The sequence below is a fragment of the Erinaceus europaeus genome, chromosome 23 (genome assembly GCF_950295315.1).
Source record: "Erinaceus europaeus chromosome 23, mEriEur2.1, whole genome shotgun sequence".
NCBI lineage: Eukaryota > Metazoa > Chordata > Mammalia > Eulipotyphla > Erinaceidae > Erinaceus > Erinaceus europaeus.
In genome coordinates this window covers 14,589,458-14,613,578 of record NC_080184.1, presented here as the reverse complement: position 1 = coordinate 14,613,578, position 24,121 = coordinate 14,589,458, and the positions used below count along the sequence as shown (strand labels likewise).

Here is a 24,121-nt window from a genome sequence, read left to right as displayed (position 1 = left end):
GGAGGGAGACCGAGAGACACCTGCGGACCGGCTTCAGCATTCACAAAGTCATCCCTCTGCAGGTGGGGAGCTGGGGCTCGGACCAGGGTCCTTGCACACTGTAACGTGCCCTCAACCAGGTACGTCACCACCCGGCCCCGGTGTCTCTCTTTTTTTTTTTTATTGTTGTAGTTATTATTGTTGTTGGATAGGACAGAGAGAAATGGAGAGAGGAGGGGAAAACAGAGAGGAGGAGAGATAGACACCTGCAGGCCTGCTTCACCGCCTGGGAAGCGACTCCCCTGCAGGTGGGGAGCCGGGGTTCGAACCGGGATCCTTATGCCGGTCCTTGTGCTTTGTGCCACCTGCGCTTAACCCGCTGCGCTACAGCCCGACTCCCGATGTGTCTCTTCTTATCTCTTCACCTCTTACTTTCTTCTTTATCTTTATTTATTTATTTATTGGCTAGAATAATAGAGAGACAGCCAGAATAACACCAAGACCAGAAACCCTCTGGTGTTTATAGGAAATAATCAAATAATTATCTTTATTATTTTTTTTTTTTTGATGAACAATCTTTTTGATATACTGCTGTATCCGGTTGGCTAGAATTTTGTTCAATATTTTCGCATCGATGTTCATCAGAGATATTGGTCTGTGGTTTTCTTTTTTGCTTGTGTCCCTGTCTGCTTTTGGTATCAGGGTGATGTTGGCTTCCTAGAAGCTGGCAGGGATTAATCCAGTGTCTTCAATCTTCTGGAAGACTTTTAAAAGTAGAGGTATTAGTTCTTCTTTGAATTCATTTGTAAAACCATCTGGTCCAGGACTTTCATTTTTGGGAAGATTTTTGATAGCTGTTTCAATTTCATTAGCTGTGATGGTTTTTTAATTTTTTTTTTTTTTTTTTTAACCAGAGCAACTGTTCAGCTCTGGCTAATGGTGGTGCGGGGGATCGAATCTGGGACTTTGGAGCTCAGGCCTGAGAGTCTGTTTGCATAATCATTATGCTGTCTACCCTCCACCCCAAATAATTATCTTTAGGATCTCAAAGCACAGGGGGCATGGAGGCACAGTTCTGATTTGCACAGTGGGGGGAGACTGGGGGTGCTGATGTCAGACCCAGCCCCACACACCCCACACCTGTTCCCCACGAATCCACCTTGGCTGCGTGCGGGCCCAGGCCTGGGGCTCCCAGCTACACCGCACCCCAAAATGCGCTGGGACCCAGGCCCCCCAGAGCAGGGGTGCCTCCCGGGCCCATGTCCAGCGCGGGATGGGCGCTCAGAGGCCAGGCACTGCTATGTGCAACCCGAGCCTGGGAGAGAAGACGGGGTGTCCGCACACAGGGTTCTGACGGGCCGCCCCTGCAAGGCTCCAGCACCCCGACTGCTGTCCTCCAGGCCGGGCCGGGGAGCTCACTGCAACCCCCCTCCCAGGAGCAAGGGGTCCCCCGGGTCAGCCGCGCGCCTGCAGGTCCTGGGGCCTCAGCTGGCGCTCGCCCTCGGCCAGGAGCAGGTGCAGGGCGCGCTGCAGCAGGTGCACCCCGAGCCGGCGGCGGCGGGCCGGAGGCCAGGCGGCGGTCAACCGGTAGCAGTGTCCGTGCTTCCGATTGGTCAGCGTCTGGAGACCTGGGGGGACATGGGGACGTTGGGGGGGACCCTTTGGCAGGATGCCTCCCACCCCGGTGGGCAGAGCCAGCAGAAGCCCCCCATCACCACCACAACCAAGGGCAGCTCCAAGGGCAGGGTTGGTGGTTCAAACCCAGGCACCGCATGATAAGCACGTGTGGCACCAGGGGCAGCTCCACAGGTGGGGAAGCAGAAATGACTGTGGGTGGGTGGGGAGTGTGGACTGGGCAGATGGCACTGGGGTTCTGCAGAGAGACCCTCCTGCTTGATGCTCTGAGGCCCCAGGTTCCAGCCCCAGTGCCACCACCAGCCACAGGTGATGGGAGCCCGTGTGTGTGTTTCCTTTTAAAAAATATGAATAGTAAAAAATGAAATATTCTAAAAATAATTTTGGGAGTCGGGCGGTAGCGCAGCGGGTTAAGTGCACGTGGCACTAAGCACAAGGACTGGCGGAAGGATCCCGGTTCGAGCCCCCGGCTCCCCACCTGCAGGGGAGTCGCTTCACAGGCGGTGAAGCAGGTCTGCAGGCATCTATCTTTCTCTCCCCTGTCTCTGTCTTCCCTTCCTCTCTCCATTTCTCTCTGTCCTACCCAACAACATCAATAATAACTATAACAAAACAACAAGGACAACAAAAGGGAATAATGAAAAAAAAGATTTACTAATGGGGGCCAGCGGTAGCGCCGCAGGTTAATAAGCACCATGTTCTAAGGATCCCAGTTCAAGCCCCCGGCTCCCCACCTGCAGGGGAGTTGCTTCCCAGGCGGTGAAGCAGGTCTGCAGGTGTCTGTCTTTCTCTCCCCCTCTCTGACTTCCCCTCCTCTCTCCATGTCTCTCTGTCCCATGCAACAACAACATGAATAACAACAATAACTACAACAACAATAAAAAAACAATGGCAACAAAATGGGAAAATAAATAAATATTATATATATATATATATATATATATATATATATATATATATATATATAATTTTTTTCCACCAAGGCTCTAGGTGGGGGACAGGGCCTGCAGGATGTTTCCAAAAAGCCTCTTTCTTCCTTCCTATTTTTTCCATCTTTTAAAAAAAATATGTATTCCCTTTGGTTGCTCTTGTTTTTTTATTGTACCTATTATTGTTGTAGTTATTATTGATGTCGTCATTGTTGGATAGGACAGAGAGGGGGAGAGAAAGACAGACACCTGCAGACCTGCTTCACCGCCTGTGAAGCGACTCCCCTGCAGGTGGGGAGCTGGGGCTTGAACCGGGATCCTGACGCCGGTCTGTGTGCTTTGCGCCACGTGCACTTAACCCGCTGTACCGCTGCCCAGCTCCCCCAACTAAGCTAAAATGTTTAAGCTCAAAATGAATTATAACCCTGGCAGAGCAGCGAGACCTCGTCTGTGCAAGGCCCCAGAGCCCATCAGAGAAGACAGAAGCCAGCAAAGAGCCGACCAGGCAGTCCAGGACCCACCTAGCGCCTCCACCAGACAGGCCTCCCGGGTATAGGCCTCCACAGCCGTCACGTGCTGGAAGCAGTGTAGGGTCACCACGCCATGGCCGCTGGCCCAGATGTCCCGGATGCGGAGCAGCTTTGGGCAGGCCTGGCGCACAGCAGGGTCACCTCAGCCTCCTCCCGGGAGCCGGCCTCCTGTCCCCAGCTTCTACCCTCTCCGTCCCCAGTCTCCTGCGTCCCCGGCCTCCCCCGCCCACCCCCGGGCCTCGACATTCACCTCCTTCCCCGGCCTCCCTCGCTCCCTCAGGGCCTCCCAGAGGTGGGCGTAAGGCCGGGTGCGGGTTCCCTTGCCCACGTAGAAGATGGCTCTCACAAACGTCTGCAGGCACTCGGCCGGAGGCAGGGACGGGGCTCTGGCTGCCAGGTTGCGGGTCTCCCTGGGGGACACGGTGGGAGGTGGGGATGCAGGTCAGTGGTGGGACCCAAGGGGGCAGGGACCCCGCTGCAGAGAAACAGAGAGGACAGAGAAGCAGCGACGGAGACAGAGAGAGAGATGCCAACAGACTTGTTCCACCACTCGGGAAGCTTTCCCCCTGCAAGTGAGGACTGGGGGCTCGAACTGGGTCCTTATGAACTGGGATCAGGTGCATTCTAGAGGGTGCCCCACAGCCTGGCCCCTGGAGTTTCTCTTTTAAAAGACTTATTTATTTATCTATTTATCTGTGAGAGAGAAGCAGTCTCCCTCTGAGTCATGCAAAGCCAGGGATGGAACCTGGGGCTTCAGGCCTGAGCAGCAAGCACTCTGCCCACTGAGCCCCTCCCAGGACTGACATGGGTGCTGTGGTGTCTCTATCTCTCTCAAAAACAGACAAAACTAGACAAGAGCAGAGATGTCCTGACTATGACAAACAGAATAAAAAACAGAAGAGAGGAGAGACCCCACAGCCCTGCCCACCCTCCATGGGCTCCCTGGGTGCTGTGCAGGGTGCTGAGAGAGGAGAGACCCCACAGCCCTGCCCACCCTCCATGGGCTCCCTGGGTGCTGTGCAGGGTGCTGAGAGAGGAGAGACCCCACAGCCCTGCCCACCCTCCATGGGCTCCCTGGGTGCTGTGCCTGGTGCTGAGAGAGGAGAGACCCCACAGCCCTGCCCACCCTCCATGGGCTCCCTGGGTGCTGTGCAGGGTGCTGAGAGAGGAGAGACCCCACAGCTCTGCCCACCCTCCATGGGCTCCCTGGGTGCTGTGCCTGGTGCTGAGAGAGGAGAGACCCACAGCCCTGCCCACCCTCCATGGGCTCCCTGGGTGCTGTGCATGGTGCTGAGAGAGGAGAGACCCACAGCCCTGCCCACCCTCCATGGGCTCCCTGGGTGCTGTCCATGGTGCTGAGAGAGGAGAGACCCCACAGCCCTCCCCACCCTCCATGGGCTCCCTGGGTGCTGTGCAGGGTGCTGAGAGAGGAGAGACCCTACAGCCCTGCCCACCCTCCATGGGCTCCCTGGGTGCTGTGCCTGGTGCTGAGAGAGGAGAGACCCACAGCCCTGCCCACCCTCCATGGGCTCCCTGGGTGCTGTGCAGGGTGCTGAGAGAGGAGAGACCCCACAGCCCTGCCCACCCTCCATGGGCTCCCTGGGTGCTGTGCAGGGTGCTGAGAGGGGAGACACCCCACAGCCCTGCCCACCCTCCATGGGCTCCCTGGGTGCTGTGCATGGTGCTGAGAGAGGAGAGACCCCACAGCCCTGCCCACCCTCCATGGGCTCCCTGGGTGCTGTGCAGGGTGCTGAGAGAGGAGAGACCCCACAGCCCTGCCCACCCTCCATGGGCTCCCTGGGTGCTGTGCAGGGTGCTGAGAGGGGAGACACCCCACAGCCCTGCCCACCCTCCATGGGCTCCCTGGGTGCTGTGCAGGGTGCTGAGAGAGGAGAGACCCCACAGCCCTGCCCACCCTCCATGGGCTCCCTGGGTGCTGTGCATGGTGCTGAGAGAGGAGAGACCCCCACAGCCCTGCCCACCCTCCATGGGCTCCCTGGGTGCTGTGCAGGGTGCTGAGAGAGGAGAGACCCCACAGCTCTGCCCACCCTCCATGGGCTCCCTGGGTGCTGTGCCTGGTGCTGAGAGAGGAGAGACCCACAGCCCTGCCCACCCTCCATGGGCTCCCTGGGTGCTGTGCATGGTGCTGAGAGAGGAGAGACCCACAGCCCTGCCCACCCTCCATGGGCTCCCTGGGTGCTGTCCATGGTGCTGAGAGAGGAGAGACCCCACAGCCCTCCCCACCCTCCATGGGCTCCCTGGGTGCTGTGCAGGGTGCTGAGAGAGGAGAGACCCTACAGCCCTGCCCACCCTCCATGGGCTCCCTGGGTGCTGTGCCTGGTGCTGAGAGAGGAGAGACCCACAGCCCTGCCCACCCTCCATGGGCTCCCTGGGTGCTGTGCAGGGTGCTGAGAGAGGAGAGACCCCACAGCCTGCCCACCCTCCGTGGGCTCCCTGGGTGCTGTGCAGGGTGCTGAGAGAGGAGACACCCCACAGTCCTGCCCACCCTCCATGGGCTCCCTGGGTGCTGTGCCTGGTGCTGAGAGAGGAGAGACCCCACAGCCCTGCCCACCCTCCATGGGCTCCCTGGGTGCTGTGCCTGGTGCTGAGAGAGGAGAGACCCCACAGCCCTGCCCACCCTCCATGGGCTCCCTGGGTGCTGTGCCTGGTGCTGAGAGAGGAGAGACCCCACAGCCCTGCCCACCCTCCAGGGGCTCCCTGGGTGCTGTGCATGGTGCTGAGAGGGGAGACACCCCACAGCCCTGCCCACCCTCCATGGGGCTCCCTGGGTGCTGTGCCTGGTGCTGAGAGAGGAGAGACCCCACAGTCCTGCCCACCCTCCATGGGCTCCCTGGGTGCTGTGCAGGGTGCTGAGAGAGGAGAGACCCCACAGCCCTGCCCACCCTCCATGGGGCTCCCTGGGTGCTGTGCAGGGTGCTGAGAGAGGAGAGACCCCACAGCCCTGCCCACCCTCCATGGGCTCCCTGGGTGCTGTGCATGGTGCTGAGAGAGGAGAGACCCCACAGCCCTGCCCACCCTCCATGGGCTCCCTGGGTGCTGTCCATGGTGCTGAGAGAGGAGAGACCCCACAGCCCTGCCCACCCTCCATGGGCTCCCTGGGTGCTGTGCATGGTGCTGAGAGAGGAGAGACCCCACAGCCCTGCCCACCCTCCATGGGCTCCCTGGGTGCTGTGCCTGGTGCTGAGAGAGGAGAGACCCCACAGCCCTGCCCACCCTGCATGGGCTCCCTGGGTGCTGTCCATGGTGCTGAGAGAGGAGAGACCCCACAGCCCTGCCCACCCTCCATGGGCTCCCTGGGTGCTGTGCAGGGTGCTGAGAGAGGAGAGACACCACAGCCCTGCCCACCCTCCATGGAGATTCCCCTAGTGCCATGTGTCCCCTGTTCTGGAACCCAAGCCCTCCCCCTGAGCACATGGGGCGTCCACACCTGGGGTCCAGAAGCAGGTAGGTGAAGCTGGCCTTGGCGGTGCCCCCCCTCCATGGCCTGCGAGGGTCTGGCTGCTGGAACTCTCGGGCCATGGCATCCTCGTCCTCCTGGGCATCGGGGACCCAGCCCGTCCTCAGGGCCTCGGCCAGCTCGGGGCTGTGTCCTGTGTTGGGCAGGGGTTGGGGGACACTGAGACCCGGCCAGCAGGGAGGCAGAGAGCCAGGGGATCGAACCCAGGGCTCAGGTCGCAGGGCTCACCGGGAACGGCCTGGGCCTCCTGCAGCCGCCGCAGGAAGTGGGGGCGCGTGAAGGGGGTGACGGGTCCGGGGTCCTCGCCCAGCGCCCGCAGACCCCGCAGCAGCTCCAGGTCCGAGGGTTCCCCTACGTCCTGTGTCACCCGCTGGGCAGCCTTGGCCGACGGCGCCTCTGCCTGGTAATGGGGTTCTGGGCGTGCAGCCTGGGGTTCCCTGAGGGGGCACCGGGCCGGGGCTGCCGCTGGCTGACTCAGGCTGAGGGCCTGGACCCCCGCCTGGAGCTCTGCCTCCCATCCTCCTGTGACTGAGAACCCCAGCTCCCTTGCGAGGCCCCGCCTGGCCCAGGGAGGACTCTGGGTGTCGGCAGGGCGCCCTGGGCCCAGGTCCTCAGCCTCAGAGGCCTCCAGGGCAGTGACAAAGGTGGAGGAGGAGGAGGAGGAGGAGGAGGAGTAGTAGGAGGAGGAGGAGGAGGCGGCGTCCGAACTGCCCTTGGGTGTGTGTGGTCCTCCATCTTCCTCAGAGGCAAACTCAGAGCTGGGGGGCCCGGGGCCGGCCTCCAGGTCCCCATCCTTGCTGGGGTCACCTATTCCGGGAGTTGCGGAGTCTGAGGTCGCCTGGAGAGGTCCAGCAGGGCTGGAGAGGCACCCCGTTCCTTGGAGGCCTGAGGAAAAAAAGGGGGGGCAGGTGGAGGAAGAGACAGACAGATGGGTGACCCAGGGGGACAGGAAAGGGAGGCAGAGGACAGTGTCCCCAACAGATGGTAGCTCTCTGGAGCCTAGGGGGTGCCCCCAGGAGCTGCACAGACCCCACTCACTGGAGGGCGGGGGTTGGGGTTCCAGGGTGTCTGTTGGGGTGCACGAGGGCGTGTACAGCCCCCTCAGGAGGCAGGCACAGTGCTGGTGACCTTCCTGCTCTGCCAGGTCCAGCGGCCGGAGTCCATCCTGGGGGGGGGCATGGTCGTCAGGGGGCTCCCCAGGGCCCCCTCCACCCCTCCCCACGTCCAGGGGCAGCCAAGAACTCCACTCTGCTCTGGGGTGCCCCAGGACCTCTCCTGTCCCTGCCATGAGGAACCCCAATGGCCCCCTCAATCTTTTTGACTTCTGAGGGTGCCCCAAAATCTCCCACTCCCACCCCCTCCCCCAAGCCCCCCACCTGATCGCGCAGCTCGGGGTCCCCTCCATGGCGAAGCAAGAGCTCCAGGCCCTGGCGACACCCCCAGGCCGCGGCCACGTGGAGGGGGGTCAGCGCCTCGGCGGACCTGGGGGTCAGAGCGGAGGGGATGGAGGTGCACCCCATCTGCCTGCAGGGGTCCTCCGCCACTCCCCGCTAAGAGCCCCCATCTCATGGGGGTGGTGGGTCCCCGCATCTCTGCCCTCAGGGGCCCTGTCCCCATGCATCGCTGGGAGCCCCTGATCACTGCCCCCAGGAGGGTTCAGCACCCCTCTCAGGGGTTCCCCACCTCCTCCTCTGGGTGGTCCCCCACTCGAGCTCCCCCATAAGTCCACCATCTCTAGGGGGTCCCTATTCACGCCCCCAGGGAACCCCCATCTCTGAGCCCTGGGGAGTCCCCCCACGTTCTTGCCCGTGGTTCTCAGGCCTCTGAGGTTCCCCCTATGCCCGTCCACACCATCTCCGCCACCCCCACCCTGCCTTGGGGCCCCTTAGCCCCCATGCCCACCATCCCCTGCACCCTGACTTGGAACCCCAACTTCTGCTTGCAGGTTCCCTACTCTGCCTCCAGTAGAACCTTGTAGCCACCTGCGTTTGCCCCCCGCCCCCCGCCCCCGCAATAGCCGGCCCACACCCCAGGCCTTCAGACCCCATGCAAGGGTGCTGGGACCAGGGGCCCTATCCCTCAGGCCCCGCACCAAGTATTTTAAGCCCCGCCCCTCCCCACAGGTCCCGCCCCCGCGCACTGGGAAGCCCCACCCCTCCTGCAGGCCCCGCCCCACTTCCTGGGAGCCCCCGCCCACCCCGTGTAGGAGTCGCCGCTGGCTCCGCCCCCGGGTGCTGAGAAGCCCCGCCCCGCATCAGGGAAGCCCCGCCCCGCATCAGGGAAGCCCCGCCCCGCGCGCAGGCCCCGCCCCCGGGGGCCGGGAAGTTGCGCAGAGCCCGCCCGCCCGCCCGCCCGCCCGCCCTGGGTCTCGGGCCGGCTCACCGCGCGTTGGGGTCGCCGCCGCCGCGGAGCAGCGCGTCCAGGCAGCGCAGGAGGCGGGGGTGTCGCGCCCGGGCGGCCAGGTGGACGGCGGCCGCGCCCCCGGGCAGCAGCAGGTTGGGGTCGGCGCCGCGGCGCAGAAGCTCCTCCACCGCCCTGAGGGCGCGGGCCCGAGCGTCACGGGGGAGCCCGCCCGCCCCTCCGCCGCCCGCCCGCCCGCGCCCCGCTCACCCACCGCGGCTCCTCGCTCCGCAGCGCCGCCCGCAGCCCGCGCGCCAGCCCGGCCTCCGCGCCCATAGCCCCCGCCGGCCGCTCGGGCTGCCCGCCGCCCCGCGCATGCGCCGCCCCCGGCCGCAGGCCCCGCCCCCCGCCGCAGGCCCCGCCCCGCCGCAGGCCACGCCCCCCGCCGCAGGCCCCGCCCCCGCCCGGGCGCCCCGATAAGGCTGCGCGGGGGGCGCGCGGGGGCCGGGCGGGGGCCGCGGCGCCCTTATCTCCGCCGGTCGTCTGCGCCAACCCGTGCGCCACCCCCGGGCCGTCTCATTGCGGCAGAGCCCGGCTGAGCTCCGGCTGACGGTGCTGCTGGGGCTGGGACCCGGGAGGAGCGGCGGTGCGGGGAAGCCTGTGGCCGCACCGCCGGCCCTCGCTGGTCTGGAAGATGTGCCCAGGCCGGTGTCCGCACCCCGCCGCAGCTGCCAGCCCTCGGCGCCCCAGAAGAGGGAGCTGCCCGCGTGCAGGGAGCTGGGACAGGCGGCGGGACCAGGGGCGGCGGCGCCCGAAGCCGGCTCCTGCTTGTCCTTTCCCCTTTTTCAGTGATTTTTATTTTTATTTTTTGCTTTTTATTTATTTTCCCTTTTGTTGCCCTTGTTTTATTGTTGTAGTTATCATTGTTGTCGTTGTTGTTGGATGGGACAGAGAGACATGGAGAGAGGAGGGGAAGACAGAGAGGGGGAGAGACAGACAGACACCTGCAGACCTGCTTCACCGCCTGGGAAGCGACTCCCCCGCAGGTGGGGAGCCGGGGGCTCGAACCGGGATCCTCACGCCGGTCCTTGCGCTTTGCACCACGCGCACTTATCCCACTGCACCACCGCCCGACTCCCTTTCAGTGATTTTAAAAAATTTTTTAACCAGAGCACTGTTCAGCTCTGGCTTATGGTGGTGCGGGGGATGGAACCTGGGACTTTGGAGGCTCAGGCACCTTTCAGTGAATTTTTGAAGATCTTCTGGGAAGGGGGCTGGTCAGTGGCATGGCCGGTGGAGCGCACCCCTTCCTCTGCATCAGGACCCCGGTTTGAGCCCCTCCCCATCTGCAGGCGGAACGCTTCATAGGCGGGGCTGCAGTGTCTCTCCTGTTATTTCTGTTTCATCAGAACAAAGTAGAAAAGGGGGGAAAGATTTCCTTTCTAATATTTCCATCTGTGAGCGAATATCTCGGACACCCGCGATGCTGGGAATTAACCCAGGGACCGTGACCCGGGAGGTGGCGCAGTGGGAAAGCTTTGGACTCTCAAGCAGGAGGTCCTGAATTCGATCCCCAGCAGCACATGTACCAGAGTGATGTCTGGTTCTTTCTCTCTCCTCCTATCCCTCTCATTAATAAATAAATAAACTATTTAAAAATAAAATAAAATAAACCGGGGACCCCAAACCCGAGGGGCCGCTGTGAGGCTGAAGAGACAGATGCAGACATTTTGTCTTTATTTCCTATGACAGAGACAGAGATAACAGAGAGCCACAGGGCACCACTGTGGTTCACGGGGTCCCGGGCCCGAGACCCAGCCGCCAGCCCCGTTCTCCTCACCCCAGTTTTGTGGTGGGCACCCCCTGCCCTCACCCACAGAGTGGAGGCCTGGAGCTCGCTGCTCTTCTCGGGGGTTTATTGTCATGTCAGGCTGGGGAGCAGGAAGCGGGGTGTGGACGGCAGGCACGGTGGGGTCGGCACCCAGGGTCCCCGTTAAGCTTCCTGGGGCCTCGGTCCCCTCCTGGGGGCCTCGCGGAAGCCCCGGGGTCCCTCAGAGCAGAGTCTGGGCACCCCGTGGGGATGGGACGGGGCTCAGACGGTGACCTCCACCTCGGCGGAGTCGCCCTCGTCGTCCAGCAGGCTGTAGGCCGCGTGGCTCTGGCAGGGCCGCTGCAGAGGGTGTGCCAGCAGCTTCGCCATGCAGTTGTGCAGCTCCCGGGCCGGCCCCGCCAGCGCCACCTCGTACTTGTAGCTGGTGCCCTTGGCGTCCAGGCTGCCCATGAAGGCGAACATGTCCTGGGGAGAGACAGTGGGGAGGGAGACGGTGGACATTAGCAGCCGGGGTTTTCTGGGGCAAACCCCAAGGGCTTCCTGGAGGAAGCCTCAGTTCCCCCTGCACAGCTGGCTGAGGAGCCCAGGCAGGCGAGAGGAGTAAAGGCAAAGGACACAATGTAGAAGGAGTCGGGGGGCATCGGGGACCCACCCCCGTAGCCAGCAGTGGCCAAGAGGCTTGGGGCGATGGGCGGGAGACAGCCGCTGAGGAGCTGCGGGGACCACCAGACCGAGAGACGGCAGCTCCGCACCCTGGGCGCCACCCACCTTCCAGCTCATGTCTTCCGCCTTCTCCTCGGCGGCGCCGTTGTGGATGTAGACCACGTCGAAGAAGAAGTAAGGGCACTGGAACATCCTCTGCGGGTGGTGGGAGGGGCAGCTGGGAGAGGGGTCCCCGCGCCCGGCCCCCCTGCCCCACCCGCCCCGCGCCCACACCCACCCACCCACCTTCATGGGCTCCGTGAGCGAGAACTGCGGCTGGCGCGGGGGCCGGCTGTGCAGCAGGATGGCCCGCACCACGTAGGGCGGGGGGATGGTCTGCACGTGCTGCGGGCTGGGCAGCTCCGTCTTCTGCTGGCTGCGGGGCGGGCGGGGGTCAGACCCTCCCCAGGCCACCCGCCCAACGGCCCTTTCTTCTTTCTTCCGACAGAGAAAGACCCACAGCCCCGCTCCACCTCTCGGGTCGGGAGGCTCCCTTGGCGGTGGGGGCTGGGGCGCTGAAGCGAGGTGCTCCAGCATGGTGACATGCGTCACTACCCGGCCCCGAAAAATCGATTGTAGGGCGGGGGAGACGGCACAGGGGTTCTGCAAGAGATTCTCCTGCCTGCTGGAGGCTCCGAGGCCCCAGGTTCAGTTCCCAGCACCACCAGCAGCCAGAGCTGAGCAGGGCTCTGGGCCCTTTCTCTCCCGCTCTTCCCTCTCTCTGTATATCTGTCATTAAAATAAATATCCGGAGTCGGGCGGTGGCGCAGCGGGTGAAGTGCACGTGGCGCAAAGCGCAAGGACCGGCGTCAGGATCCCGGTTCGAGCCCCCGGCTCCCCACCTGCAGGGGAGTCGCTTCCCAGGCGGTGAAGCAGGTCTGCAGGTGTCTGTCTGTCTCTCCCCCTCTCTGTCTTCCCCTCCTCTCTCCGTGTCTCTCTGTCCTAGCCAACAACGATGACATCAACAACAATAATAACAAAACAAGGGCAACAAAAGGGAAAATAAGTGTAAAAAATTAAAAAGTGACAATAAAGACAAAGACGAGGGGGGGAGGAGGCAGCAGACAGCTGACTAGGGCTACAGGCGGCCCTGGGTTCAAACCCGGGGGGTGGAGAAATGCAGGGAGGACCCGGCCGAGCACACTCACATGAGGCTGAACAGGCCTTCCAGATCTGGGGGCCGCTAAGGAGAAGGTCGGGGCAGAGTGGGGCCGGGGCGGGCGGGGTGAGGACCAGCTCGGGGGCCCAGCTGATGGAGCACCCGTCCCGCCCTGCCGGGTGTGGGTCCGCCCCGCTCAGGGCCCTCGGTAGCAAGGACAGGACGGCTCTATCTGGATGGAGGTAGGGCTGTCCCCCTTCAACAGCTGGGGAGGCTGAGGCCCTGGGGGCGGACCCAGCAGAATCAGGGGCCAGGCTACCCCACCCCTCCCAGGAATCTGGTCTGCGGAGTCGGGGGCGGGGGGCCGGGGGCCGGGGGCAGGATACTGAAGGTGGAGCAGGAAGCCGTGTCCAGGTCGTACAGGCAGCTGCAGAGCTCGCGCGGGTCAGAGGTCAGGCCCGACAGCTGTGCGGAGGCAGGCGGGGCCTGGGTTGGTGCCGCCCCCTTCCCTGGCCCCGCCCACCCACCCACTCAGGGGTCCCTAGTCGTGACTCCGCCCCCGCCCCACCACCTGGGCCACGCCCACTCCGGGGGGCTAGTCGTGACCCCGCCCCCTGCCGCCCCGCCTCACCCACTGGGGCCACGCCCACCCCACCCCTAGTCGTGACCCCGCCCCCTTCCCCGCCCCGCCAGGCCCCGCCCCCGCCTCACCCAGGCCGTGTCGTCGCTGACCACCACCAGCGCGAACTCGTGGCTCTTGTCGATCTTGTGCTTGGTGCGCACGAACATCTCAATCATCTTCTGCGACACGTTGAGGGCGTTGGTTCTGGAGCTGCGGGTGGGGGTGCGGGGAGCGGGAGGGGGCGCCCTGGGCTCCAGACCGCGCTCACCCTCCCCTCCCACAGGGGGCCACAACCTCGGCTCCGCCCTCTGGGCACACGGGACCGGCCACTCACCCATTGAAGGACTCGAGCTTGGGCAGGGACATCTCCTCTGACAGGTCGAGGCAGATGACCTGCGGGCAGGGCGGGTGTGAGGCGGGGGCCCCAGCCCCCAGGCAGCCGGCACACTGGTTTCTGCAGCCCGGGATGGGATGGGATGGGATGGGATGGGATGGATGGGATGGGGATGGGGATGGGGATGGGGATGGGGATGGGGATGGGGATGGGGATGGGGATGGGGATGGGGATGGGGATGGGGATGGGGATGGGGATGGGGATGGGGATGGGATGGGGATGGATGGGATGGGATGGGGATGGGATGGGGATGGTATGGGGATGGGGATGGGATGGGATGGGGATGGGATGGGATGGGATGGGGATGGGATGGGGATGGGATGGGGATGGGATGGGGATGGGATGGGGATGGATGGGATGGGGATGGGATGGGGATGGGATGGGGATGGGGATGGGATGGGATGGGGATGGAGGGGATGGGGATGGGGATGGGGATGGGATGGGATGGGGATGGGATGGGGATGGATGGGATGGGGATGGGGATGGGATGGGGATGGGATGGGATAGGGATGGATGGGATATGGATGGATGGATGGGATGGGGATGGGATGGGGATGGATGGGATGGGGATGGGATGGGGATGGTATGGGATGGGGATGGGGATGGGATGGGATGGGATGGGGATGGGGATGGGGATGGGGATGGGATGGGATGGGGATGGATGGGATGGGGATGGATGGGGATGGTATGGGGATGGGGATGGGGATGGGATGGGATGGGGATGGGATGGGATGGGATGGGATGGGGATGGGATGGGGATGGGATGGGATGGGATGGGATGGGGATGGGATGGGGATGGGGATGGGATGGGATGGGGATGGATGGGATGGGGATGGGATGGGGATGGTATGGGGATGGGGATGGGGATGGGATGGGATGGGGATGGGATGGGATGGGATGGGGATGGGATGGGGATGGGATGGGATGGGATGGGGATGGGATGGGGATGGGGATGGGATGGGATGGGGATGGAGGGGATGGGGATGGGGATGGGGATGGGGATGGGATGGGGATGGGATGGGGATGGGATGGGGATGGATGGGATGGGGATGGGGATGGGATGGGGATGGGATGGGATAGGGATGGATGGGATATGGATGGATGGATGGGATGGGATGGGATGGGGATGGATGGGATGGGGATGGGATGGGGATGGGATGGGATGGGATGGGGATGGGATGGGGATGGGATGGGGATGGGGATGGGGATGGGATGGGATGGGATGGGGATGGGGATGGGGATGGGGATGGGATGGGATGGGATGGATGGGATGGGGATGGATGGGATGGTATGGGGATGGGGATGGGGATGGGATGGGATGGGGATGGGATGGGATGGGATGGGGATGGGATGGGGATGGGATGGGGATGGGATGGGGATGGATGGGATGGGGATGGGATGGGGATGGGATGGGGATGGGATGGGATGGGATGGGGATGGAGGGGATGGGGATGGGGATGGAGGGGATGGGGATGGGGATGGGATGGGATGGGGATGGGATGGGGATGGATGGGATGGGGATGGGGATGGGATGGGGATGGGATGGGATAGGGATGGATGGGATATGGATGGATGGATGGGATGGGGATGGGATGGGATGGGATGGGATGGATGGGATGGATGGGATGGGGATGGGATGGGATGGGGATGGGGATGGGGATGGGATGGGGATGGATGGGATGGAGATGGGGATGGGGATGGGATGGGATGGGGATGGATGGGATGGGGATGGGGATGGGGATGGGATGGGGATGGATGGGATGGGGATGGATGGGATGGGGATGGGGATGGGATGGGGATGGATGGGATGGGGATGGGGATGGGATGGGATGGGATGGGGATGGGATGAGATGGGATGGGATGGGGATGGTGGATGGGATGGGGTGGGGATGGGATGGGATGGGATGGGATGGGATGGGGATGGATGGGGATGGATGGGATGGGGATGGGATGGGGATGGGATGGGGATGGGATGGGGATGGATGGGATAGGGATGGATGGGATATGGATGGATGGGATGGGGATGGATGGGATGGGGATGGGATGGGGATGGGATGGGGATGGGATTGGGATGGGATGGGGGATGGATGGGGATGGGGATGGATGGGGATGGGGATGGGATGGGATGGGATGGGGATGGATGGGATTGGGATGGGATGGGGATGGATGGGATGGGGATGGGATGGGGATGGGTTGGGATGGGATGGGGATGGATGGGATGGGGATGGGATGGGGATGGGATTGGGATGGGATGGGGATGGATGGGATGGGGATGGGGATGGGGATGGGATGGGGATGGATGGGATGGGGATGGGGATGGGATGGGATGGGATGGGGATGGATGGTTGGGATGGGATGGGGATGGATGGGATGGGATGGGGATGGGATGGGGATGGATGGGATGGGATGGGATGGGGATGGGATGGGGATGGATGGGATGGGGATGGGATGGGGATGGGATGGGGATGGGATGGGGATGGATGGGATAGGGATGGATGGGATATGGATGGATGGGATGGGGATGGATGGGATGGGGATGGGATGGGGATGGGATGGGGATGGGTTGGGATGGGATGGGGATGGATGGGATGGGGATGGATGGGATGGGGATGGGATGGGATGGGATGGGGATGGATGGGAATTGGGTGGGATGGGGATGGATGGGAATGGGGATGGGATGGGGTGGGATGGGATGGGGATGGGATGGATGGGATGGGGATGGGATGGGGATGGGATTGGGATGGGATGGGGATGGTGGGATGGGGATGGATGGGATGGGGATGGGTGGGGATGGATGGGATGGGATGGGGTGGGATGGGGATGGGGATGGGATGGGATGGGATGGGGATGGATGGGAATGGGGATGGGATGGGGATGGATGGGTGGGGATGGATGGGATGGGGATGGTTGGGATGGGGATGGATGGGATGGGATGGGGTGGGATGGGGATGGGGATGGGTGGGATGGGATGGGGATGGATGGGAATGGGGATGGGATGGGGATGGGATGGGATGGGGATGGATGGGATGGGGATGGGATGGGGATGGGATTGGGATGGGATGGGGATGGATGGGATGGGGTGGGATGGGATGGTATGGGGATGGGGATGGGGATGGGATGGGTGGGGATGGGATGGGTGGGATGGGGATGGGATGGGGATGGGATGGGGATGGGATGGGGATGGATGGGATGGGGATGGGATGGGGTGGGATGGGGATGGGGATGGGATGGGATGGGGATGGAGGGGATGGGGATGGGGATGGAGGGGATGGGGATGGGGATGGGATGGGATGGGGATGGGATGGGGATGGATGGGATGGGGATGGGGATGGGATGGGGATGGGATGGGATAGGGATGGATGGGATATGGATGGATGGATGGGATGGGGATGGGATGGGGATGGGATGGGATGGATGGGATGGATGGGATGGGGATGGGATGGGATGGGGATGGGGATGGGGATGGGGATGGATGGGATGGAGATGGGGATGGGGATGGGGATGGGATGGGGATGGATGGGATGGGGATGGGGATGGGGATGGGATGGGGATGGATGGGATGGGGATGGATGGGATGGGGATGGGGATGGGATGGGGATGGATGGGATGGGGATGGGGATGGGATGGGATGGGATGGGGATGGGATGAGATGGGATGGGATGGGGATGGATGGGATGGGATGGGGATGGGATGGGGATGGATGGGATGGGATGGGATGGGGATGGGATGGGGATGGATGGGATGGGGATGGGATGGGGATGGGATGGGGATGGGATGGGGATGGATGGGATAGGGATGGATGGGATATGGATGGATGGGATGGGGATGGATGGGATGGGGATGGGATGGGGATGGGATGGGGATGGGATTGGGATGGGATGGGGATGGATGGGATGGGGATGGATGGGATGGGGATGGGATGGGATGGGATGGGGATGGATGGGAATTGGGATGGGATGGGGATGGATGGGAATGGGGATGGGATGGGGATGGGATGGGATGGGATGGGGATGGATGGGATGGGGATGGGATGGGGATGGGATTGGGATGGGATGGGGATGGATGGGATGGGGATGGATGGGATGGGGATGGGATGGGGATGGATGGGATGGGATGGGGTGGGATGGGGATGGGGATGGGATGGGATGGGATGGGGATGGATGGGAATGGGGATGGGATGGGGATGGATGGGATGGGGATGGATGGGATGGGGATGGATGGGATGGGGATGGATGGGATGGGATGGGGTGGGATGGGGATGGGGATGGGATGGGATGGGATGGGGATGGATGGGAATGGGGATGGGATGGGGATGGGATGGGATGGGGATGGATGGGATGGGGATGGGATGGGGATGGGATTGGGATGGGATGGGGATGGGATGGGGATGGATGGGATGGGGATGGGATGGGATGGGGATGGATGGGATGGGATGGGGTGGGATGGGGATGGGGATGGGATGGGATGGGATGGGGATGGATGGGAATGGGGATGGGATGGGGATGGGATGGGATGGGATGGGGATGGATGGGATGGGGATGGATGGGATGGGGATGGATGGGATGGGGATGGATGGGATGGGGATGGGATGGGGATGGGATGGGGATGGGATGGGATGGGGATGGGATGGGGATGAATGGGATGGGATGGGGATGGGATGGGGATGGGATGGGGATGGGGATGGGGATGGATGGGATGGGGATGGATGGGATGGGGATGGGGATGGGGATGGGGATGGGATGGGGATGGATGGGATGGGGATGGGGATGGGGATGGGATGGGATGGGGATGGGGATGGGGATGGGGATGGGATGGGGATGGATGGGATGGGGATGGATGGGATGGGGATGGGGATGGGATGGGGTTGGGGATGGGGATGGGGATGGGATGGGATGGGGATGGGGATGGGATGGGATGGGGATGGGATGGGATGGGATGGGATGGGGATGGATGGGATGGGGATGGATGGGATGGGGATGGATGGGATGGGGATGGGGATGGGATGGGGATGGGATGGGATGGGGATGGGATGGGGATGGGATGGGGATGGATGGGATGGGGATGGATGGGATGGGGATGGATGGGATGAGGATGGGATGGGGATGGGATGGGATGGGATGGGGATGGGATGGGGATGGGATGGGGATGGATGGGATGGGGATGGATGGGATGGGGATGGGATGGGGATGGGATGGGGATGGGATGGGGATGGATGGGATGGGGATGGATGGGATGGGGATGGGATGGGGATGGGATGAGATGGGATGGGATGGGGATGGATGGGATGGGATGGGGATGGGATGGGGATGGATGGGATGGGATGGGGATGGGATGGGGATGGATGGGATGGGGATGGGATGGGGATGGGATGGGGATGGGATGGGGATGGATGGGATATGGATGGATGGGATGGGGATGGATGGGGATGGGATGGGGATGCATGGGATGGGGATGGGATGGGATGGGGATGGGATGGGGATGGGATTGGGATGGGATGGGGATGGATGGGATGGGGATGGATGGGATGGGGATGGATGGCATGGGATGGGGATGGATGGGATGGGATGGGGTGGGATGGGGATGGGATGGGATGGGGATGGATGGGAATGGGGATGGGATGGGGATGGGATGGGATGGGATGGGGATGGATGGGATGGGGATGGATGGGATGGGGATGGATGGGATGGGGATGGATGGGATGGGGATGGGATGGGGATGGGATGGGGATGGGATGGGATGGGATGGGGATGGGATGGGGATGAATGGGATGGGATGGGGATGGGATGGGGATGGGATGGGGATGGGATGGGATGGGGATGGATGGGATAGGGATGGATGGGATAGGGATGGATGGGATGGGATGGGGATGGGATGGGGATGGATGGGATGGGATGGGGATGGATGGGATGGGATGGGGATGGATGGGATGGGGATGGATGGGATGGGATGGGATGGGGATGGGATGAGATGGGATGTGGATGGATGGGGATGGGATGGGGATGTGGGTGGGGATGGGGCGCAGGAGAAAGCACCGACCCTGGCACGGGGTCCTGAGTTCCATTATGTGCCAGCTTTCTGGGCTTTTCTTGTTCACCAATCAATTAAACAAAGAGAGAGAGGGTGCGGCCACCAGCCAAGAACACAGGGCCCCCAGAGGCCGGAAGAGCAGGGAGGACCCTCCCCAGAGCCCCCAGAGCCAGCCCGACAGGCCTCGGGTCAGTGGTGTGACCCTGAATCCCGGGGAGGGGGGCCGCCTGCACAGGGGCTCCCCAGAGGCAAGGACCGGACGTGGAACCCCGCTCCCCACCCCGCTCCCCGGCCGGCTCCCCACTTACCACCTTCTCCGGGCAGTTGACCCTTGGGGTGCGCACCTGCACCTCGGGGGCCACCGGGGGCACCTGCCAGGGCTTGGGGCCGCCGCTGGGGGCCCCTGGGGCCCCATCCTCAGCGCTGGACGCCTCCCCCTCGCCCTCGCTGCGGCTGCCCACCGGTCCTCGGCCCCCTCCGGGTTGGAGCGAGTGCGGGGCCTGGGCTCTGGGGATGGCTCCTCTCCCTCTTCCTCCTCCTCCTCCTCCTCCTCCTCCGTGGGGCTGCTGGACTCAGCCACTTCCATGGCCGAGGGTGCAGGCGTGGGGGAAGCCAGGGTTCTCTCCTTGGGGTGTAAAGACATGGACACAGGAGACTCTGCGTCTGGACTGGGGAAGGTCTTGAGCTCAAGCCCTGCGACAGGCCGTGCTGGGCTTTACTGGTTCCTTTATTTTCAATTTCTTTTCCTGCCTGCAGGATTATCGCTGGTGCTCAGTTCCGGCACCGCAAACCCACTGCTCCTGTGGCCATTTCTTCGATTTCTTTTGGCTAGGACAGAGAAACTGAGAGGGGAGAGGAAGGTAACGGAGAGGGAGGGAGAAAGATGGGCACCTGCAGACCTGCGTCACGACTGAGTGTGAAACGTCCCCCTGGCAGGTGGGGAGCCTGGGGCTCGAACCAGGATCCTTGCGGGTCTTTGTTCTTAGTACTATGCGCAGATAACCACGTGTGCCACCTCCCAGCCCCTATTTATTATTTGCTATCTTTATTTATTATCTGTTTATTGGATAGAGAAGGGCAGAAATCAGGAGGGAAGGAGGGAGATGAAGAGGGAGAAAGAGAGACACCGGCGGCCCTGCTTCACCACTTGCAAAGCTTTCCCCCTGCAGGTGGGGGCTGGAGGCTGGAACCTGGGTCCTTGCGCAGTGACCTGTGCGCTCAACCCGGCCCCCTGCGGGCTTTGTTTGTCCCCTTGTCACTACAATGTGGTCCCTGCAACATCCCACCAGTCCCTGTGGGCTATTTTTCTTCTTCAGGCAGAAATTACAAAAGCAAAGAGGGAGAGGCAGAGAGATGGAGACACCCCAGCACTGCTCCACTGCTCACGAGGCTTCCCCCTAGGTGGTCAGCCGGGGACTCGAACCCAGGTCCTCACAACTGGTGAAGTGTGTGCTCTGCCTGCCAGGGGAGCCTCCTCTGCGGCCCCTGTGCTGGGTTTTCTACTTGAATCAGGAAGGTCTTGGTGGGGAGCGGGCGGTGGCGCAGCGGGTTAAGCGCACGTGGCGCAAAGCACAAAGACCGGATTAAGGATCCCGGTTCGAGCCCCGGCTCCCCACCTGCAGGGGCGTCGCTTCCCAGGCGGTGAAGCAGGTCTGCAGGTGTCTGTCTTTCCCTCCCCCTCTCTGTCTTCCCCTCCTCTCTCCATGTCTCTCTGTCCCATCCCACAACGACAACAATAATAATAACTACAACAATAAAACAACAAGGGCAACAAAAGGGAATAAATAAATATTTAAATTAAAAAAAAAAAAAAAAGGAAGGTCTTGGTGATTCGAGGTGGATCAGGCCCTGGGGCTCTTGCCAGTCTCCTCAAGAAGACGGGGCCCAGAACTGAGGGGACAGGTGCCTTTGGGCAACGGCTGGACGCCAGTGACACCGCGGCTGTCTGAGCCTCGGCTACACCGCGGGGGAGGCCCTGGGGCGGGGGGCTGGCGGGGCGCAAGGCCCCGGGTTCAGGCCCCTGGTCCCCACCTGCAGGGGAAAAGCTTCACGAATGGTGGAGCAGGGCTGCCGGTGTCTGTCTGTCTGTCTCCCCCTCCCCTCTTGATGTCTCTGTCTCCGTCCAGTAACAAGTAAAATAACGATAACAAAAAGGCGCGTGGTGCCCGGGATTTGCGGGCACCCGCATGTCTGTGAGATGATGGGGCCGAGGTCGCCGGGACTTGCGGGGCCCAGGTGGGAAATCCCTGGGAGATGATAACTGGGGTGGGGGGTATGGGGAACGCGACAGCAGGGAGCCATCGCCCTGGAAAAGGGAGACGAGACGGCGGCCCTAGAGTCGTGGGGGGCGAGGCTGCGGGGATGCAGCGGCGCGGGGCTCCCGCAAGCCTGGGTCTGGGGCGGAGGGCTAGGCCCCTGGGGTCGCGGGTTCCGAGCGCCTGGGGGTAGAAGGGTGCCGGGCCTCCGGGACTCAGGGGGGCAGAGCCGTGCAATGTCGAGGGGCCGGGTTCCTGGGATGATGGGGGCGGTCGGGGCCCCGGGCAGCCCACCTTCTCGCACTCCGTGGCCAGAGCTGGTTTCCGCTAGGGAGCCGCCATCTTCGCCGCCGGAAGTGACGCGACGCGGCCGCGACGCCTCCTGGGAAATGTAGTCCAGCCTGCCCGCGGGTGGGCGAGCCGCGGGTGCTGATAGGCTGGCACCGCGCGGGGGGCGTGGCCCGTGGTGGACCAGAGCTGGACGCGCGGCGATGGGTCTAAACTGGTTGCTGGCGGGCGATTGGCTCGGGTTTGGCTCCGGGGCTCGGGGGCGGGGCTCGCGGCTTCTGGCTGCTGATTGGCGGGGGAAGAGGCAGGGCGCCCGCTCCGAGGGATGCTGAGACGGAAAGAGGGGACAGGCACCTGGCGGCGGGGGAGAAAGGGGCAGATCTGATTGGTGATCGGCGGAGCTGCGCGGGGGACAGGCGGGTGTGGACGGCCCCCGGCTGGCGTGGGGGCATTTTCCAATGATTTCTTTCTGCTCACCATTTTACATCCGTGCCACACATAACAACATTTGCACCGGAGTTGCATAACAATATTTGCACCGGAGTTGCAGAAGACCCCCCGTCCCTTCTTCGTGCAGGCCTGTCCTGGGGCCCCCAGACCCTGTGCAAGTCCGCCCGGAGCCCCTCCCTTTATTCACACGTTGGAGGAAGCCGGTGAAAAGAAGGCGAGTGACTGGGTGGAGAAGCTGTCACTGACGCCTGGAGAAGCTTCGCAGACAACGCAGGAGGGGAAGAGCCTTGCCGACAAACGTCAAAGCGCCTTGGAGGAGTGGAGGTTGGAGGGCTGGAGCAGAGCGCCCCAGGCACGGAATGATGCCTGACCTGGCCCCACACCCGAGGACTTTGAAGCCACAGGGTCACGATTTGGGGAGTTGGTACCTTGGATAAAATGTGGGGCTCTCAGCACGAAGCACAAAGATCCGGGTTCGAGCCCCCGGTCCCCACCTGCAGGGGGGAAGCTTCAGGAGTGGTGAAGCAGGGCTGCAGGTGTCGCCCTGTCTCTGCCTCTGTCTGTCTCTCTCTCTCTCTCTCTCCTACTCCCTTGTCAGTTTCTGTCTTGATCCAATAAGAAATAAAATTTTTAAATTGGGGCCAGGTGGTGGAGCACCTGGTTGAGCGCACACACTGCAGTGCGCAAGGACCCGGGTTCAAGTCCCTGGTCCCCACCTGCAGGGGGAAAGCTTTGCAAGTGCTAAAGTAGTGTTGCAGGTGTCTCTCTCTCTCTCTCTCTATTTCTCTATCACCCCGTTTTCTCTTGGATTTCTGGCTGTTTCTCTCTTCCTTCCTTCCTATCTTTCTTTCTTTGATTTATTTTCCCTTTTGTTGCCCTGGTAGTTTTTTAGATTTCTGGCTGTTTCTATCAAACAAATAAAGATAATTTAATTTAAAAATTAATCTTAAAAATCTCATGTACTGGAGTGAGGCTCTGCTTCTGTCCCTCCCTCATTAACAAATAAATATTCAGCGAGGGGGTCGGGCGGTAGCGCAGCGGGTTAAGCGCAGGTGGCGCAAAGCGCAAGGACCGGCGTGAGGATCCCGGTTGGAGCCCCCGGCTCCCCACCTGCAGGGGAGTCGCTTCCCAGGCGGTGAAGCAGGTCTGCGGGTGTCTGTCTTTCTCTCCTCCTCTCTGTCTTCCCCTCCTCTCTCCATGTCTCTCTGTCTCTATCCAATATGACAAATAAAAAAATTAAAAAAGAAATAACAACAATAATAACTACAACAACAATAAAAAACAAGAACAACAAAAGGGAAAGAAAGAAAGAAAAATAATAATAAACATTTAAAAATATAAAATAAAACTGACTAGCCCCTGGAGGCCGCTCATCTTTTCTTCCTCTTTTTCTTCTTCTTCTTTCCCTCCAGGTAGAGTGAGAGAGACAGAAAAGGTGAGCGAGGAGAGACAAGACTGCAGAGCTCACCACCCTTGATAGTTTCCCCAGGGTCGGTGCTCCTGCGTGGGGCCTGCAGCCAGGGCTGCACCCAGATCTGCACCCGAAGGCCGATGAGAACTGC

At 62.2% G+C, this 24,121-nt stretch overlaps 2 protein-coding genes across 4 annotated transcripts; both read right to left on the bottom strand.

Moving 5' to 3' along the window:
* Positions 1-856: 856 nt before the first annotated feature.
* ANKLE1 (ankyrin repeat and LEM domain containing 1) lies at positions 857-9,242 on the bottom strand. Of its 3 annotated transcripts, XM_060182332.1 has the most exons (10): positions 9,166-9,242; positions 8,934-9,086; positions 7,928-8,033; positions 7,590-7,716; positions 6,780-7,436; positions 6,522-6,684; positions 3,324-3,483; positions 3,065-3,194; positions 1,423-1,607; positions 857-1,223 (listed from the first exon to the last, which is right to left on the bottom strand). In XM_060182332.1, exons 1-9 carry the CDS (start codon positions 9,225-9,227, stop codon positions 1,435-1,437), a joined length of 1,731 nt encoding a protein of 576 aa, XP_060038315.1. In that variant the 5' UTR covers positions 9,228-9,242; the 3' UTR covers positions 857-1,223; positions 1,423-1,434. The 3 variants fall into 3 exon arrangements, with proteins under 3 accessions (XP_060038315.1, XP_060038317.1, XP_060038316.1); XM_060182334.1 differs by lacking the exon at positions 857-1,223 and having other exon boundaries at positions 1,435-1,607; positions 3,420-3,483; XM_060182333.1 differs by lacking the exon at positions 857-1,223 and having other exon boundaries at positions 1,435-1,607; positions 6,780-7,358.
* Positions 9,243-10,605: 1,363 nt separating this feature from the next.
* BABAM1 (BRISC and BRCA1 A complex member 1) lies at positions 10,606-22,272 on the bottom strand. The gene is given in 10 exon segments (XM_060182381.1): positions 10,606-11,187; positions 11,491-11,580; positions 11,671-11,800; positions 12,573-12,597; positions 12,910-12,988; positions 13,235-13,355; positions 13,480-13,538; positions 19,875-20,026; positions 20,029-20,191; positions 22,116-22,272. Coding segments are annotated over 9 exon segments (984 nt in total). The 5' UTR covers positions 20,153-20,191; positions 22,116-22,272; the 3' UTR covers positions 10,606-10,983.
* Between the last annotated feature and the right edge of the window lie 1,849 nt (positions 22,273-24,121).

Excerpts from the sequence above, each read along its gene's own strand:
- ANKLE1 (XM_060182332.1), bottom strand. The coding sequence starts at position 9,227 with ATGGGCGCGGAGGCCGGGCTGGCGCGCGGGCTGCGGGCGGCGCTGCGG. Across the intron at positions 7,437-7,589 it reads ACCCCAACCCCCGCCCTCCA|GCCTCCAAGGAACGGGGTGC; the intron begins GTGAGTGGGGTC and ends TTTTTTCCTCAG. Across the intron at positions 6,685-6,779 it reads GGAGGCCCAGGCCGTTCCCG|GACACAGCCCCGAGCTGGCC; the intron begins GTGAGCCCTGCG and ends TGCCCAACACAG.